Source organism: Microsporum canis, genomic scaffold (assembly GCF_000151145.1).
Source record: "Microsporum canis CBS 113480 supercont1.2 genomic scaffold, whole genome shotgun sequence".
Classification (NCBI taxonomy): domain Eukaryota; kingdom Fungi; phylum Ascomycota; class Eurotiomycetes; order Onygenales; family Arthrodermataceae; genus Microsporum; species Microsporum canis.
Genome location: NW_003299168.1, coordinates 3,519,365 through 3,535,505, shown reverse-complemented (window position 1 = coordinate 3,535,505; position 16,141 = coordinate 3,519,365). Strand labels below are relative to the sequence as shown.

General features: G+C 46.5%; 5 protein-coding genes across 5 annotated transcripts; 1 reads left to right on the top strand and 4 right to left on the bottom strand.

The window, feature by feature from the left end:
* Positions 1–84: 84 nt before the first annotated feature.
* On the bottom strand, positions 85–2,126 carry MCYG_02789 (conserved hypothetical protein; the record flags this gene model as incomplete). Its single annotated transcript, XM_002849809.1, has 3 exons — positions 85–148; positions 220–1,975; positions 2,039–2,126. 3 exons carry the CDS (start codon positions 2,124–2,126, stop codon positions 85–87), a joined length of 1,908 nt encoding a protein of 635 aa, XP_002849855.1.
* Positions 2,127–3,836: 1,710 nt separating this feature from the next.
* MCYG_02788 (oligopeptide transporter) lies at positions 3,837–5,834 on the bottom strand (the record flags this gene model as incomplete). Its single annotated transcript, XM_002849808.1, has 7 exons — positions 3,837–4,551; positions 4,623–4,809; positions 4,866–5,005; positions 5,064–5,172; positions 5,235–5,383; positions 5,433–5,613; positions 5,675–5,834. 7 exons carry the CDS (start codon positions 5,832–5,834, stop codon positions 3,837–3,839), a joined length of 1,641 nt encoding a protein of 546 aa, XP_002849854.1.
* Positions 5,835–6,759: 925 nt separating this feature from the next.
* Positions 6,760–7,653, top strand: MCYG_02787 (uncharacterized protein; the record flags this gene model as incomplete). Its single annotated transcript, XM_002849807.1, has 4 exons — positions 6,760–6,819; positions 7,042–7,121; positions 7,176–7,226; positions 7,395–7,653. 4 exons carry the CDS (start codon positions 6,760–6,762, stop codon positions 7,651–7,653), a joined length of 450 nt encoding a protein of 149 aa, XP_002849853.1.
* Positions 7,654–11,433: 3,780 nt separating this feature from the next.
* On the bottom strand, positions 11,434–12,090 carry MCYG_02786 (conserved hypothetical protein; the record flags this gene model as incomplete). Its single annotated transcript, XM_002849806.1, has 1 exon — positions 11,434–12,090. The coding sequence occupies one exon, from the start codon at positions 12,088–12,090 to the stop codon at positions 11,434–11,436; it is 657 nt and encodes a 218-aa protein (XP_002849852.1).
* Positions 12,091–12,523: 433 nt separating this feature from the next.
* Positions 12,524–15,995, bottom strand: MCYG_02785 (beta transducin; the record flags this gene model as incomplete). The annotated part of the gene is made up of 5 exons (XM_002849805.1): positions 12,524–13,159; positions 13,211–13,825; positions 13,906–14,184; positions 14,241–15,776; positions 15,822–15,995. The coding sequence occupies 5 exons, from the start codon at positions 15,993–15,995 to the stop codon at positions 12,524–12,526; spliced, it is 3,240 nt and encodes a 1,079-aa protein (XP_002849851.1).
* Positions 15,996–16,141: the final 146 nt, after the last annotated feature.

Genomic DNA, 16,141 nt, shown 5'->3' with positions numbered 1-16,141 from the left:
TTTTCTCGAGCTGGCAGTCTTCATCTTACCCGTCATTCCCAAGTGGTCAATGTTCAACTGTCCAAAATCTTTTGAGAAACCTCTCTAACACGATCGCCCATTTCCAATAAATGCCTTCTGCTGGTCCTCGAGTACAGCAGGAAGTAACCTATAAACCCGGTCCCCCCTACTGGGGATACGACCTTTGCCCAAGTAATACGCTCCGCCCGAGATACATACGGAGTAATTTCTGGGAGTTGTTCAATTACTCTGTCGCAAAGGTCGTCGGGTACTATAATATTTTCGCGGTGGATAGGAATCATAACAATGGCGCACCAGTACTGAGCGTGGCAGGAGAAAGGTTTCGACAGAGCTATAAAACGTTCGCGATCCTCGAGTGCCCGAAGAAGCTGAAGTCCGTAGAAGTCCACACCATACGTATAGGTAGTAGCAAACACACAGTGCAGGCCGGGCGGCCGAACATTGACCTCAAGCAGAAACACATCTACTGCCTTACTTTCCGTTTTGATTGAACCAGCAGTGTTAGTAAGGTCTAGGATGCCGTCCGTTTCTTTATAGCACATCGAAGAATTTTGCACCCGGGCTTCAACATGGAAGACACCAGAGCGGAACCCTAGCTTGAGAAGGCTCTGATGAAGAGATGACTGGATAAGCCGTGTTTCTTTTGGATCCAATCTGCTTGGTAGTAACATGATGGTTTCTGCGAAATTATCCGAATATGCCGCGTCCATTGCATCTGCCTGGCATGGTAATTCGTCGGATATCTCGCAGAAGAGGACCTCCCCGTCTAAAAGAACAAAGTTGGCATCTACCTCTGGGCCACCAATATACGTCTCGAGAAGAATCCCATACTTCGAAAAGCCGCTTTCTTCTAGTTCCTGTACAACCTGGCGCATACTAGCATAATTGTTGACTTTCTTAACACCACGGGATGCACCGTCCCGACACGGCTTAACGACTAACGGGTATTGCATATTTGCGAGCTGCATGGCCACAGAAGAGTCGTCCAGTTGCGCTGCGCTATCCAGCCTCAGTGTCTGTGACTGACTATTATTGGAGTCAAGCAATTTGCGGGTCTCGTATTTGTTGTGGGCACGCAGAATTGCTTGTGCGGGCTCGGTTGGAAGACCTAGCATCTCCGCTGCTTTCGCCGTTGCGATCACGACCTCATCAGAGAACGTAACGATGGCATGGATCCCCCTTCCTTTGAGTACTTTAGCAATTCTCGACGGAAGCTCCGCATCGTTGGTCATATCAACAGCCACGAAGCTGTTTCTCAGGTGAGAGTGTGCTTCCCCCTCGAGCCAATGGCCCGGTCGATCGACGACATCTACGGATATACCCAGAGCTAGGGCCGCTTCGAATGTGCCTTGGTGGCCGAATGAACCCCTCTGTAGGTCAAACATGGGACGCCCTCCTATCAAGGCTACTTTGCGTATAATTGGTTTAGTCGTAAGCACCCAATCGAAAGACAACCGAACTCTCAACTCTTCTTCTAGCACATCTAATGTCTCGTAACGCGATGTTAGAGACTGCTGTTTCGCAAGCAATGCCCCAGGAGCCGAAGACAATAGAGTAAGGAGATCGCTTTTGTCGCGATGGGCCGCTGCGATAGATGGAAAATGGCCGTCGGAGGGAGTTGGGAACCGAACGACGGAGCCAACAAATGTAGAATTTCGCATTCTCAATTCAAGAATATCACTCCTACACAGGTATCCATTGTGAGGAACAAGTATCACCTTTACCACCATTTCCGTTTGATTGGTGTTTGATGCCTCTTGCATCTTGTAGCATGCGTGGACGAGATTCTCGAGGGCGGTGCCGGTAGCATGCGGAACATGGCTTTCGTTCGTGTTGTTCTCACATTGAATAATTTCTATCAGCATAAGAAGGTCAAGAGAGTGGAAATATCGCTGTGCATCCACGCCCGCGCTTGTTTTAGAGAGCCCCCAACGGCACGAAACCTTTGCCAGAGCTACGTACGCCGTCTAAATCAGTTTAACTAGAACGACTCACTAGAGCATCAACGTGAGCCTACCTTTCCTGCTTGGGATGCTGACTAAGTAAGATTCAGATGCAAAGTCTTTACCCCCATTGCTATTCTCACCCGTATTTTCCGGCTTCATTGTTGGCGATTGCAGATGAATTTTAACTGAGGATGTTAAGTTTAAAAAGGAAGGCAATCTAATTGTGGATAGGAAGAAATTGTATTTCTGGAGCGCGAGAAGTTGCAATATATAGACTCCATATTCAACCTTACCAAGGGCCAAACAGTCTCAAGACCCGAGCGTAACCCTAATAAAGACTACGGCCATTAGGTATCGCGATACATGGGTATCGGGATACATGTCGTGCTCTGCGACCACGCCTTTCCGGCGTGGATAGAGTAGCGAGATACTGAAAGAGGGTACCGCCACGGCTCCCTTGTCAAATGTATTCGTCACTTTCGCCAAGTCATCACCTAATAAAACTTATGCATAGAGTTATAGGGTCATTGAACGGGAAGCCTGCCGCTACTGCTCACGGGGAAGTGCGGAGATCATTGTATCTGTACATAAGGAGATGCATATATATGCATGTATGTGTTGGCCAATACCTAACCCATGAGGAACCCCGAGTAAAAACCATTTTTACCCTAATAAATAATGTAACTTGTTACATGACTCGTACATAGTAAGCCCTGGATCGCCTGCCCAACCTTAAACGACCCGACCAGCTGGTTGACTTTTCGTAACTCTCGTATAACTAAACTCTGAGAACGATTGGCCATAACACGCGCAGGGGGATGCGAGTTAACTAGTCACAGCTCAAGTGTCACACGAGCATAAAATGGGGCCCAATACATGGGTGCAGCAACGCTTTAGAAGTTGTCATCTTGAATGATCGAATGGTGACCAACCAGGGGAACATTCTTGGTCATTTGCATCGTCCGTTTTTATGTTGAAGCATTAACTAGTTAACTAGTTAGTTGCTGCTCCACCACGGCTTAGGTTTCATGTATACTTTCATCTGTCAGCTGCTTAGCTTCGAGTGTATGACCAATAATTTTCCGTTCTTAAAGTTGGGCCAAGTAGTTCGCTAGGTTACCCCAGCGAAGCGAGCGATCATGGTATCGTTATAACCAGCTAGTTAGTTAACTAAACTTATGTAATGCAAGATCAAGGCAGATCGTTTTACTCCGGGATGCTCGTGCGCCAGTTTACTTATTCTGGGCATGCCTTCGGGACTAACTAGCCATCCCTCTCAGCATGGGTTGCGGGGAGGACGGAGCGGGCCGGGGAATCGTAATTTGATATAACTAAAGTTGTATTGAAAGAAAATAGGTAACAATGTGATCTAGTTCATCCCAGCCAAAATCAATTGCAAGTATAACTGCCATAAACCAGGGTTTGAAAATTCTGACAATCCCAGCAGAGCTTACGGTCAAAACGGCTGTTGCTGGTTCAACCTCCATTCATTCCAGTTCCCATATTGAGTATCCGGCGTTTCCCAGCATTATTTTCGGAACGGCCCAAGTACAATTGGATGTTCAGCCATTTATCCTTGCTGGGTCAGCGGGGATTCAAATGGCTAGCTACTCACAGGGAATCGAACGTCCGGCTTCAAGAGTACAAATCAACGACAGTGTGCTGGCAGGTCAATTACATGGAATCATATCACTAAGCCTTTGACCTGCATTTCGAAGCGGCAAGTAAATAAATCCATGGATAAAACTGTGTCGTGTGACAAAGGACCCCCCACTCCACCTTTAATAACTACCTAGGTATTTCTGACTAAAGCTCACAGTAGAGTTAAACTCATATCCATGTGCATAAACTTGCCAAAGCAGTCTTCTGTCACGGACGGACATCAGGTGTAGAGTCCGCCGTATGATCATTGTTAGCAGGTTGGACTAGTTCGATACAGTTGAGCTCTTCGTCGATTTTGTCATAGCCCCGGAACACCAACCAGAATATGGGGGCGGTAATTATCATCACCGCCGCTAAACCCGTATATAGGTACAATATTCTTGGGTTTACGGCAAGTGGCGAGGTAGCTATTCCCAAGGCAGATCCAATTCCTGCGGTTACCTGTCGCAACGCTTGTACTAGACTGCGCATATCCTGCGGTGATTTGGAGTAACTATACTCAGATAACGTTGCGAATCCCAGAATTTCCCCGCCTGCTAGCAAAAAGTATACGGGTGTCTGCGCCCAAACGCTGATGTCATTGGGTATGCTGCCGTTATTCGAGTCTGGACAAGAAAGCGGTCGATCATAGCATGGCCCTCGCATATATATCAATTTTTGTAATCCAGCGGTAAAAGCCATCGCAGCACTCATTATAACAAACGCCGAGGTCATGCGTGCAATCGGTCTAAATGAAATTCCATGCCGTTGGAGTGTCGGGTAAAGAATTTTTTGTATAATCGGACCTAGAAGAACACAGGCGATGGAATTGAGCGCCTGAATTGTGTCATTTGGAATTCCGCCCAGCCTTGTTTGCCCTGCCTGGGAAATCAGGTTGTTTGTGAGTTGACTTGTACACAAGTAGAATGGTACAAAGCAGGCCCTGACAAAAATTGTCAGTAGATAGGTAAGGAACTAGTTAGTGAACAGTGTATAAGTCGCAACGTGACTCACATGACTTTGCAGGCGATGAGGCCCTTTTTCATCTCAGAGACAAATTGGTCGTTCCATTCAACCTCCCTTCCATAAGTTGACGCTTGAAATGCCGGTTTTGCAGCATCTAATCGAAACCGCCCTCGTATTGCACACGCAATTACCTTTGCCGCTTGTGGTAGAGCATTCCCCTGAGGCGAGAGCTTGACTTTTTGACAGTTATCGGCATGGTGTTTGGGTAGAGCATGGATTCTGACACCATACCAAATTTTTTCTGCCAAAATAGCATCAAGGGAATCAGCATCCAGACTGCACATAATGGAAGCAGGTAGGCGGCCCAGAAGCCAACTTCTTTCTCCAAATAGGTAGAAGCAATCAGTGACAGGCTAGCAATATTGGTAAACCTTGTAATCGTAGCTATTAGTTGGATATACACTTCTGCAACTTGGGTATATCCCTTACCAGTAGAGGACGTTATATATATATTGAAGGGTTAAGGTTCGATCTGTGACGAGTTTTTTACCACTTTTCGTGACTATCAACTGTGGAGTCAAAACTGTATATTGATCACCTATCAAACGCGAGAGTTAGTTCCATTGACCTTTAACTCGGAGGTCGATTTGAATTAAGCACCTATAAATGGAGAGACAGTGGCTCTGACCCCGCCTGTCCCGAGCCCAAGAAAAACCATGGAAATTGCCAATCCAGCAATTTTGATAGAATCTTTAATCGCATACGGAAGAGAGGTAACAAAAAGCGCTAAACACCCACAAATATTGAGCCTATATCCAGTCAGCGTTGGTCAGCACATGAGATATAAAGGAATCTCACGAAAAACTCAGGCATAATGTCTTGTAACGGCCCAGCCATGCATCTGAGAGAATGGCAAACGGTAGAGGGGACAAAAACGAGAAGAAAAAGAAGGCGTTCGAGATATTTGTAGCGGTGGCTTGGCCCAGTCCTAGAGCACCTGGGACTGCAATACTGTCGCGATCATTTTGTATGTAGTTCTCTACAGAAGGTTAGTATTCGATTGATCTTAGACCCGGATAACCTGCTTGATAACTACTTACGCCACGGAGTTGTTGCAGCATAGAATGTGAATCTTTCAGCTGCTGCGGCTACCAGTGCCACCCAAACAACGGCTGGGACTGAGTCAACCACGTGCTGAAGGTTCACAATTTCGTCCTCGGTTGCTTCGCGCTTTGCATTTTGTTCTGGCGAAGTATCCATCTTCGTAGTTAATGAGATTTATGTGCAAACACCTTACGCAAATGGTCAGTAATGTTGCAATTATTGAGGGAAGATTTTGGCAAGTTACTTCATGAGAAATGGGGCAGTATTTTCTTTTAGTAATTTTCCCATGAACTTTATAACTAGCTAGTTAAGTAAATGAAATACCGTAATAGCAGGTAATGATAGCTCGAAAAGACCCTGTAGAGTGGCCTTTACAGGGGGGAGGAGGGGTTTACAAAAGATCTGCAGTTAAGAGTACGTGTTGAGCCATGTCTTGCCGTGGAAAAGGCCTTGAAATAAAAGACACAGGGAAAATAGACAGAGTAGTAACTTAATTGGCTGTTTAGCTAGTTCTAATAATTAGTTAACCAAAATCTGGGGCACGTCCTTCAGTTAACGAGTTATTGTCAAAGTATGCATATGATAGCGTCACAATGGAGTTCACATACCATTTGATAGCGTTAGGTAGTCAGCAACCCGAAGGCGACTATATTTATTTAGTTTTGCAATAATTCTTGTGCAAGAGATTACGTACCTGATCATATTTATGTTCTTTGGAGGCAGTCATGCTTTCTGTGCTATACAAGGGCAAATAGCATTCCAAGAGAAAGATGTAATCAGTAAGTATTTGTCCAGGAGTAATGGGTAATAGAAGATTATATCACCATAACCCACCAGAGTACAGTCCCAACCGCCTCTCTTTATAGTTGTGGATTAAGCTACGTTGATTCCTTAGTTGTGTCGTATTTTGACTTTCTTGTTAAGGAGGGTTTAGGGTTTAAATAACTTATCTCGTATATCGCACGTTGAAGTAACGTGCCGTTTGTCCGAGTTTCTCCCGATGGCTTTTCAATCTTCCAAGTTCAGAAGCTCATGTTCGCTTGACAATTTCGACATTTTATCCGATGGCCAATCATTTTCAATGTTTAATGTTGGCTTAATACGATGCAGCAGAGCGGGTCGACTGTCTACTACGTGTTACGTACGACATTCGGAGCTTCAACTTCGGGTAACAGTTGTGCTCGTACATACTCCGGGTTGCAAGAATAATGACTCCTATTTTCCCCACCGCGACCGGAAATACCCGTGGCCCATGCGTTCATTGTGGGCATGTTTAAAAAAATTGTACGGAGTACGGAGTATATTCATTTCCTTTAACTACTTAATTGCGGGGATGCTAACTAATGTTACCACATGGAAATAGCGTGGTTACTCTGGGTCACACGATTACCCCGGCAATTTTCTAGAGGCAGGCCTTTTTGCACTTCCCGCCCCAGGAGCGCGGTAACTCTCGATAGGTGTTGTCCGTCGGGGGATCGCCGTGGCTAACTAGTTAAGCTCTCGGGCGAAGCTAAAAGCCGCCAGAGGGTTTACAGTTCTAGACCAAGAGTATTTTGCTTTTGGGATGCTGCAAGGTCTGTTGTTCTCGAGAAAGGTTGCTCAGCCGAAGGGAGATACTTCAGTATCCTTTAGTATATAGCTGAGTTAGATAATAGATAGTAAGGTAGTTCTATATATATAAATATAGGCCGAGGCTAAATAGAAGAAAGTACACAGTACATCCGCCCCCGTTATCGGAACAATAGTTAACCCGGGAGCTGCACCGGATTCCCCGTCACACTGGTACAAGGTCCTCATGGGGCTCTTGGTAGCACATGGTTTCGCTGATTCAAAAACTGATTCAACGCTTACTTGCGGCTCCAAACTGCTCAGGCCCACCTGGATATACCAATTCCTAAGTAGTAAGGAAACACATCGAAAAATCTCCACCTGGTTTAAAATATATCACGTGATCTCATGGGGGCTCAGCGGCTAGAAGGTTTCACAACCTCATATTGATACTATACATAGACTAGCGCGGCGTCCCCATATCGCTTCGGCACCAGCCAGTCGAACAGCCGCGTCTGGTACTCTGATGTGCATACATACTATAGTCTCTGGTCCTTTTAGCCACCATCGTCATTTAATTTAGCCCTGTATAACGCACATTCCTATGCTCATTTGGTCTCTGAGACATCATCTTGCTGCTCCGCTGTCACTGAGAGGCTTATTATGTCACGTGATATATATGCGTCGGTGGAGATTAGCTTAAGTTCGCCAAGCCATAGCGGGACGGGCTGCAGCCGCGGAAAGTTAACTTACTGTTTCCAACTATATAGTATATATCTATACACTGAATTCAGTAAAGTGGTAGAATAGTGCCAAGCCATTGCAATCCGGAGGCCTTTACGTCAGCCTATCGATGATGGCTCATCGGTTAAGTGAAGTTTACCTAATATACAAGGAGTTATAGGCGTGTTATAGAGCTGTAAATCTTACTACTAATATGGAGTGAATGTAGTCTGCATAATACTTGATATTCTGACCGACAGGCAAGGAAATCTCAGTCTTTCATGGATTCTGGTTTGAAGCCAGAGGCTTCATCCTCAAGAAATTCAAAAACTTCTGCGTGAGCCTGATCCACTGGGATAAGCTGGAGCGTATAAGCAATGCTAATTATGGCTAATACTTTCGCCATGTAGAGGCAACGGTATCTAGATATTCCTCTGGCAAGAATCCATTTGATGCATTAGACCTGATAATATCAGAGAGCTATGCTGGCTGCCACTGTGTACCGACGTATATTTAGAGTGTTGACTGTGCAGGCATATGTCAGTCATACGTCAAAAATTTGCGCACCGTTTCCCACACTTATACTTCTATCAAAGTACTAGTATTATATTTATTCTTTTTTTATCTTGGTAAGCGTTACTTGAGATATTTAAATATCTATTAAAGGTAATGTTTTAGTATCCCTAAGGAAATTACTATAAAGTATACTTACCACCGGTGGTAAGGGATATTTTCGAGTCAAGAGCTAAATATGTTGCTCCCAGCTGTCAAAACTGTACTTACATGTAACAAGGGCACAGCTAACATAGATATTTAAACAGCCTCGCAACTGGTTCCTAAGTGGACACGTTGTGTATGCGTCAAGGGCATCGATGTTGGATTCTCTTTCCTCCGTCTATACTTTACTATGTAGACTATTGATTACCCGGAATATATATTTTACATAATTGCATATCGTTATCTATTTTTTCTGCACTAAATAGTTACTGTACTCAAAAGCTGCGTTAACAGACGTCCTTCTCCAAACAGAGTGTCGGTAGCTCAGGGACATTCTGCTGTATCCAGAATTATCGCGATCCTCTGACCGGAGGGCTGTTCAATACCCTATCACACGCAGAGAATGAAGATCCACAGTTTCAAGTGAATTGTACTGGAAAGATGGCGCCAAACGTTTTTGGTTACGCTCTTGAGGATGGTGGCGCTTAGAAGATTCGGGCAGACGATCTAAAAGATTCCTCCGCCCGGAAGGATACCTTCGCTAAGATGCACAAAGAGTTCAGAGCGGTCGCAAAGGATAAAAAAAGTTGCATGACTCCAAGCTCATAGAGCAACCCATAAAGCCCAGTTACATGCTGAACAGGTAAATTTCAGCTCTACCCCTGTCTTGCAGCTACTGACAGAGACAGATAACTACCGGCTATGCCACTGGCGATGCTTAAACTGTCAATACGGCCTTTACAGGGCGCCCCATAGACCGCGTCACCACGTATGCACATGATATGTAAAGGCGCGTCATACAGCAATTGCCTTCTACTTCCTGGCTGACGACAGCCCTTGGCCTGGAATTTATACGTTCATCTACGAAACAGTGTCTAACTCATAATCCATTCATTTATAGAAGTATATGGTTACTAAATATCACTTTATCAAGGACAAAACGCCATTTCTTTTGTAAAATTCTGCTTCTTAAGAGTAAACCAAGCTCTATCAAATAGAACAAGATTGCTACCTCATTAAGCGTCACAACGGTGCGTAAGTTCTCGATTTTTATTTATATAGTAAGTACAGAGGTCCACTATACAGTTGACCAGCTATGTTAAATCAAACCTTTATAACGACACCTTTTTAGAAAAGAACACCAAGAGGAGAGGAGATTTTTCATCCTGGTGTAGATAAACCCCGGCAATCATATTCACCTGGGGAACTTTCTAATCGTGCAGGCTCGTATTTTTTGCCAGATACCAGACAAAATTAGGGGACTTAGGATGAAAGTTACGCTGGATAAGATGCCAAATTAACACATAAGCTATTCGTATAAAGAAGCTTGCAGTATACATACGCTGAACATCAGGGTCAAAGCAATCCCACAACTTGTATAGGTGATCGTTGAGGCCTATCTATGTCTTGGTACCACCTATTCAGCAACCGATAAGCACAACCTAAGCAATAGAAAATCTCCAATTTGATGTATACAACAAGTGGGCCAACGTCTCGTATGCAGAAAACCTTGAGCTCCTGTTCTGACTCAATCACCTTATTAAGGCCGGTTCAGTCTCCATTGACGGTGAGTCCCTTGATCTACCTGGAGTCCTAGGAGAACTTCTAGACACGGCTGCTCCTTATATCTTAAACAGGAAGCTGGCATCTCCCGCCGCATCAATGATAGTATAGAAACACTGCCATTGCAACCTTGCGAAGGGGTACTTCCTCCATGATGCGTTGTTCGTCACCAAAAAAACTTGTTTAAATGGTCTAATTGATATCATAGGGGTGAATGCTGGATTTGGGGGAAGTGTGGATACTCTTCAGAGAGATATTATGCAGCTCACACAAAGTGCTGTTCTGATCAAAGACAATAATCCAAATTCCAGAAGCTGTAATGAATATCTAGAAACCCACGGCATGCCGGGTCCATGCTAGAGGGCAGTGGAAACATTCGTGGCCACTCAGCCATGACATACCACGTTGTCGAAGCGATGTTGCAACTTCTACAAAATGATATTGTTCCCATCATCCCTCTTCGTGGGCCGATTTCCGTATTCGGCGGCTTCATACTGCTAGCTTTCCGTTTGAGCGCGATCCAAGGAAGCCTAGAGGTTTTTCTTTGAGCTGGCGAGAAGGAACGCTCCCCCAAAGTCATGAGAGCAGAGAACGCCCGCAGGGAGGCAAGAATCAAACCCATGGTCCTTGGTCCGGAAGAGAGCCTATCTTTTATCAATGGCGCGTCGACTTCCGAAGCAGTAACTAGCATCTCTTGAGCTTTATGAAGCCAATCAGCTAGCCATGGTATCGCAACTACTTGTGTCACTGGCATCAGAGGCCCTGTATGGTAACACCGAATGGGCTCACCCGCCCATAGCAGCTGTGAGGCCTCATACGGTGGCAGATTGAGGCCGCCCAGAATATGCGCGTCTTCATTCGGCTTCTGATATTAACTGCACCGTTTGATAAAAGGTTGACAAGCTGTTAAGACCTTGCGTCCTTCCAAGAGAGATGTAGTCCGGTTTATTAATATAGTCAGTCCTTGTACAGTTGTTATTGGACAAGGCACTATACTGTACACAAGGTAACAGGGCCAGCCTAGCTCTGGCGTCGCATTTCTTCCAATCGATGCTATCGTTATAAAACATAATTTATCACCCCATGGACGACCGAATCCAAAGACAGAAAATAGAAGGAAAAAAGGAGGAAGAACAGGATACATAGAGTATGGGCATCATTGATAATGAAAAAACAAAAGAACAATAAAGAACGGCTCGACATATCAGAACGATTCCCGGAACACGCCCTTCTTTGCTGGTGTAGAGTTCTCACCAGCGGGAGGTTCTGGTCTTGGGCTCACACTCCTCAAGTTGCTACCCTCAGCGTGGTCACCGAACGGATTTTCTGGATCATCGGCATGCAGTGATGCGTCACGGCTTAGACTCCTGCCACGGCTTGTATCTTGACCGACTCCGGGAGCAAGGCCACGGTCGTAAGCGGATGCGCTGCGATCGTATCCGCCGGCATTTGACGCGAGACCCAGTTCCTGCTCCTCATAATACCCCGGCGGGCCGAAGCCTCCATCTCTTTCGGCAGCACCCATGCGCGTGTCCCACGGCTCATCGTGTTCAGAGAGCGGCCCGCCAGCTCCTCGATAGGCTCGCGGCTCAAGATGATCTTCGTACGACCCATGGTGTGTCCTTTTATTGCGCAAGGCCGCAATCTTATCTTTAAACCAGCCTACTATCCCGCCGCTTCGAGGAGTAGGGTAATTGCTGTCGCCATATGTTGCCGGAGAGGACGTGAACGGTATGTATGATTTCAACGGTGGTGGAGGAAGGCCGGCTCTTCGGGCGCGAATCTGGGAGTAGGCTATCCAACCGGCGTATGCGAGAAGGACGAGGACGATGATGACGATGAGCCATGCAAACCACCGCATAATTGCGATGCGTCTGGCAGAGCCTGACCACAATGCTGATAAAATGGATTATTCAAGTCCAGGCGTTCACGACAGAAACAAGTAATCACACATTTACAGAAGAACTGTCCACGGGGTTCAGCTAGTCAAGAGAGTGAGAAGGCCACTCTGAACTTTTACAGAGTAAGAAACAAGCCGCAAGTTTTTGTTGTTTTATCAATAATTCCAAGTGTTATGTCGGAGGTTTTATATGCAGCCTGGCGAACTCCAAAAAGAGAAAACAGAAGGAAGGAAATTACGTAATTCTGGATGTTTAATTTAAACTCTTGGCGGTAGCCGCATAGTCATACATATGCCGCGGCTCAAGGCGAAGAGAAATAACAGAGGCGCGATATACTTAAATTAGGTGGAGAAGGCGTAAAGGAAATATAGAACCAGTTCTATGTTTATGAGGTCACCGTGCCGATCGCAAGAATCCAACGATGCCACGACAATAGCTGACCAGATCGGCTAGCCGTTTGGTTTCGCTCTCTTGCTCAACCTTCCACTCCCTCAGGGCTTGCTGCAGTGCCACGTTCGTTACAAACATGCTTCCATTACTTCCATCTGATTGAAACCCGACGGCTGCTTCAACGGCATCATTATGCACACGTAAAAAGACGGCCATCCATGTGTTTACCAGCTCAAAGTCTCGTTTCTGTCTGAGTCGTTCCGTCAACGCACGGACGAAGAGGGCAAGCTCGTTATCCTGGCCCTCCTGGCTCCTTGGATCGAGAGAACGAATTTCTAGATCCGTGTTGGCAGGGGAGAGCAGTTTCAAGTACTCAATAAATGGAGTAAAGTCGTTTGTTTGCCCTGAGGAGTGGAGCAAGGTTGTAAACTGTGAAAACTGCCCACCAGAGCCGCTCATGCGTTGTATACGCGCGATCCGGCTCCTTTCAGCATGTAAAGCCTTCTTCTCATCTTCATCTTGATCTGCAGCAGCCTTGTCTAAGCGGGTTAATTCGGATGTAGAGTTAGACTCGAGAGACGGGAGGAAAAAAGGTGCCTTTTTGGGTTTCTTCGGAGCTTCTTTGGGTTTATTTCGTTGCTACAATTGTTAGAAGTGTTTAAAATGTTAAATGTACGTATAATGACATACCTTTATTGTGTCAAGATGCAAAAGAGTTTGCCATCTGGTCTTTGGCGTCATGCTCAAAGTCATCATGTTATGGGAGAGCTGATCAGGGGTAAGGACAGGCGGCTTTTCACCACCTGAGATGTCGTTGTCATCAAACGCAGCTTCAATCATGACAACACCACCTTCTCCCGATGCTGTTGGAGTTGCAACCACTGCGACAGAGTCTTCCTCTAAATGCCTTGTTGGAACATGCGTAAATAGGCTCTTGTTATTCCAGATATTGATCCCTACTCCATCTGCATGAGCAGTAGCAAGGAACTCGCCAGTGCTAGAAAACGTCAGCGCAACGCAGGTATTTTTCAGCTTGAACGCATCAATCAAATGACCAGTGGGCAAATCCCAGACACGAATAACTGAGTCCATAGAGGCAGCGACAATCCAACGTCCGTCATTTGAGATAGTGAAGTCGTTGACCTGGCCAACACAACCCCAGAGCTCGCGGACCAGTTTTTTGGTCTGAATATCGATTACTCGGATGGACAGGTCATCGCAGCTAAGGGCTAGAAGGTCACTGGTGCTGCTGAAGCGGAGGCCAGTAATGGCACACATTGGATTCCAGTCCAGTTCGTCCAGAAGCTGACCAGTAAGTAGGTTCCAAAACTAGTCAAGTCAATACAAGTAATGTTTAGATGATGCTCGGGGAAAACGATACATACCTTCACTTTCCCATCGAGGCCACAGCTGACCACAGTAGTATTTAAGCTATCTACCACTATACCTGTAATAGCCTTGGTATGTTTAGTAGGTGCCTTGGTGTCGAGCTGGTTACTTTTCGCATCGACGAGTCGCTGGAGTCTTGCTTTCTTCACTTGGGCAGGGGTTATCCGTGGTGGGAAGGACTGGCGACGGAGGCCGGACTGCAAGTTATACATAACCAGAGAACCACCATCAGAGCCGACAAAGGCAAATGTCCCGCATTGCGAGATGGCAACACTCTGTGGATGTATTAGCAAGCTCGATAGCATGGGGGGCGAATATTATTGGTATGTACCTTCACTTCAGTGCTGTCACCTGTCTCTAGAGCCCATCTACCGGCTTTCTTCTTGCCCCAAATCCAAGTGCGGGCAAACTTATCACCCTTATGCCCGGTAACAATACTCTCCCAGCCAGTCATATTCGTGTTCTCGGCACTGGAAGCTTTTGCATTAGCCCAGACTGGTCCTCCGACAGCGGTTCCCATACCACCATCTCGGTTCAGTGAACAAGCTAGGCATGTTATTTCCGGGGCTTTCAATTCTTCGTATCGTATTACCTGTTGGCCGGACAATGTGCTCGATATACCAATCTTTTTGGACCTACTCTTCACGTTCCCCTGGGAGAGCTCTGAATTCTGCGAATCCTTGCGCAGGCTGAGGCCAAAGAGGCTACGGTCCTGGCCAGCAGACAGGAGCCACTTGCCTACAACTTCAGACCCATCGGATCCCGAGGGAACAAACATGACTTTTGTGATTGGCGCGGAGTGTCCGGACCTCACATGAAGTGGCCGTGGAGTTGGGGAAAATGGGGTCTCATCAAATATCCAGGTGCGTAATGCATTATCCGAGCCTGTTGAGACCATGACTGGCTGTCCCGCTAGGAACTCGATTTTATTTATCTGCACACCCCTGTCTTCTCCAGATGGTTCATGCGCATTTCTCACAACGCCCGTCACACGACCACCGTCGTTCAAATCCCACATGACAATGTCACCACCGTCTGCGTTGGCAGTGGCCATTACACCGTCCTTCCGACCATCCTCCCCCGCCCCAATCCTGTCCGTACGAAAGGAAATAGAAGTTATCGGCGAGCTATTTGCCGCTCCAGGTTTTCTTAGATAAAGTACAGGCTTATCCGTCTGTACGTTATGAATGACTAGGGCTCCAGATGCGTGTGCAATCGCGAGGAGAGATAGAGCCGGGGAAGGCTGTAATGCGCTCACAGCGCCTGCACCGGGGACGGTAGGGAGGATAGAATACACCAATTTCCCCGTAGAAACGTTCCAGATGTCAACGCAGCCGTTTGACCGTCCAACAAAGACCTTGTTGAGGTATGTGGGCATGGTGCACAGGGTACTAGGTAGCAGTTTCGTAAACTCCTTCGTGGCCGCTGGGGTAAGGGTCGTATAGTGTGAGTAATCCGTAGACTTCCAGACAAGGATACAGTTGCTACAGCATCCAACAATCCAGGATCCAAAAACGACTAATCGCTCGATCGACTGAGCGGCAGCACCGGGGGCAATGGCAGGCATCTCGAGCTCAGCCACCCTCTTTCCACGCTTAAACACCCAAACTCCGCGCTGCTGGGCAGACGACTGGCCGCCCCAGGCAGCGAACACTCGGTCCTTCCAGGCATATGTCGCCGTGATCAGAGCTGGTGTCTGTGGTCTGGTCAAGAAGACGAGGCTGAGCCCCCTTCGTAAGTCATAGGTCTGTAAACAGTGGCCAACTGAGGTTGTTATTTGAAATGTCGTCTTGCCTAACGGGATGCAGGTGAAAGGGACGGACGTGGACGAGACAAGGCCCAGTGTCTGTGACCGTAGAATCAGCATCTATCCAATTGTATATATATATACACCAAAATGAAAAGGCCTTACTCTGAACGGAGTGAAGATGCGCGATCCCTCTGGCGCACCAGAATAGCTGGTCTTTTCCGTGACGACTTTCTGGCGTTTCGCCAGTGGCAGGTCGAAAGCCTCGTTTGCCATTGCCTGGTCTTCTCTATATATTTTATCCTTCTTCTTCTTCTTCTTCTCCCTCCTCGTCTTCATCGCCTTCGTCTTCTCGACGTTCGAAACTCGAAAAAAAAAAAAAAAGGTAAAATAAACTTCTTAGTCAGCAAAAAGCTTGGCGTCCGGCTGTGCCCTAAAAAGTCGCTCCTTTGGGAACTTCCAGAACGTCGCATCTTCAACTTCCA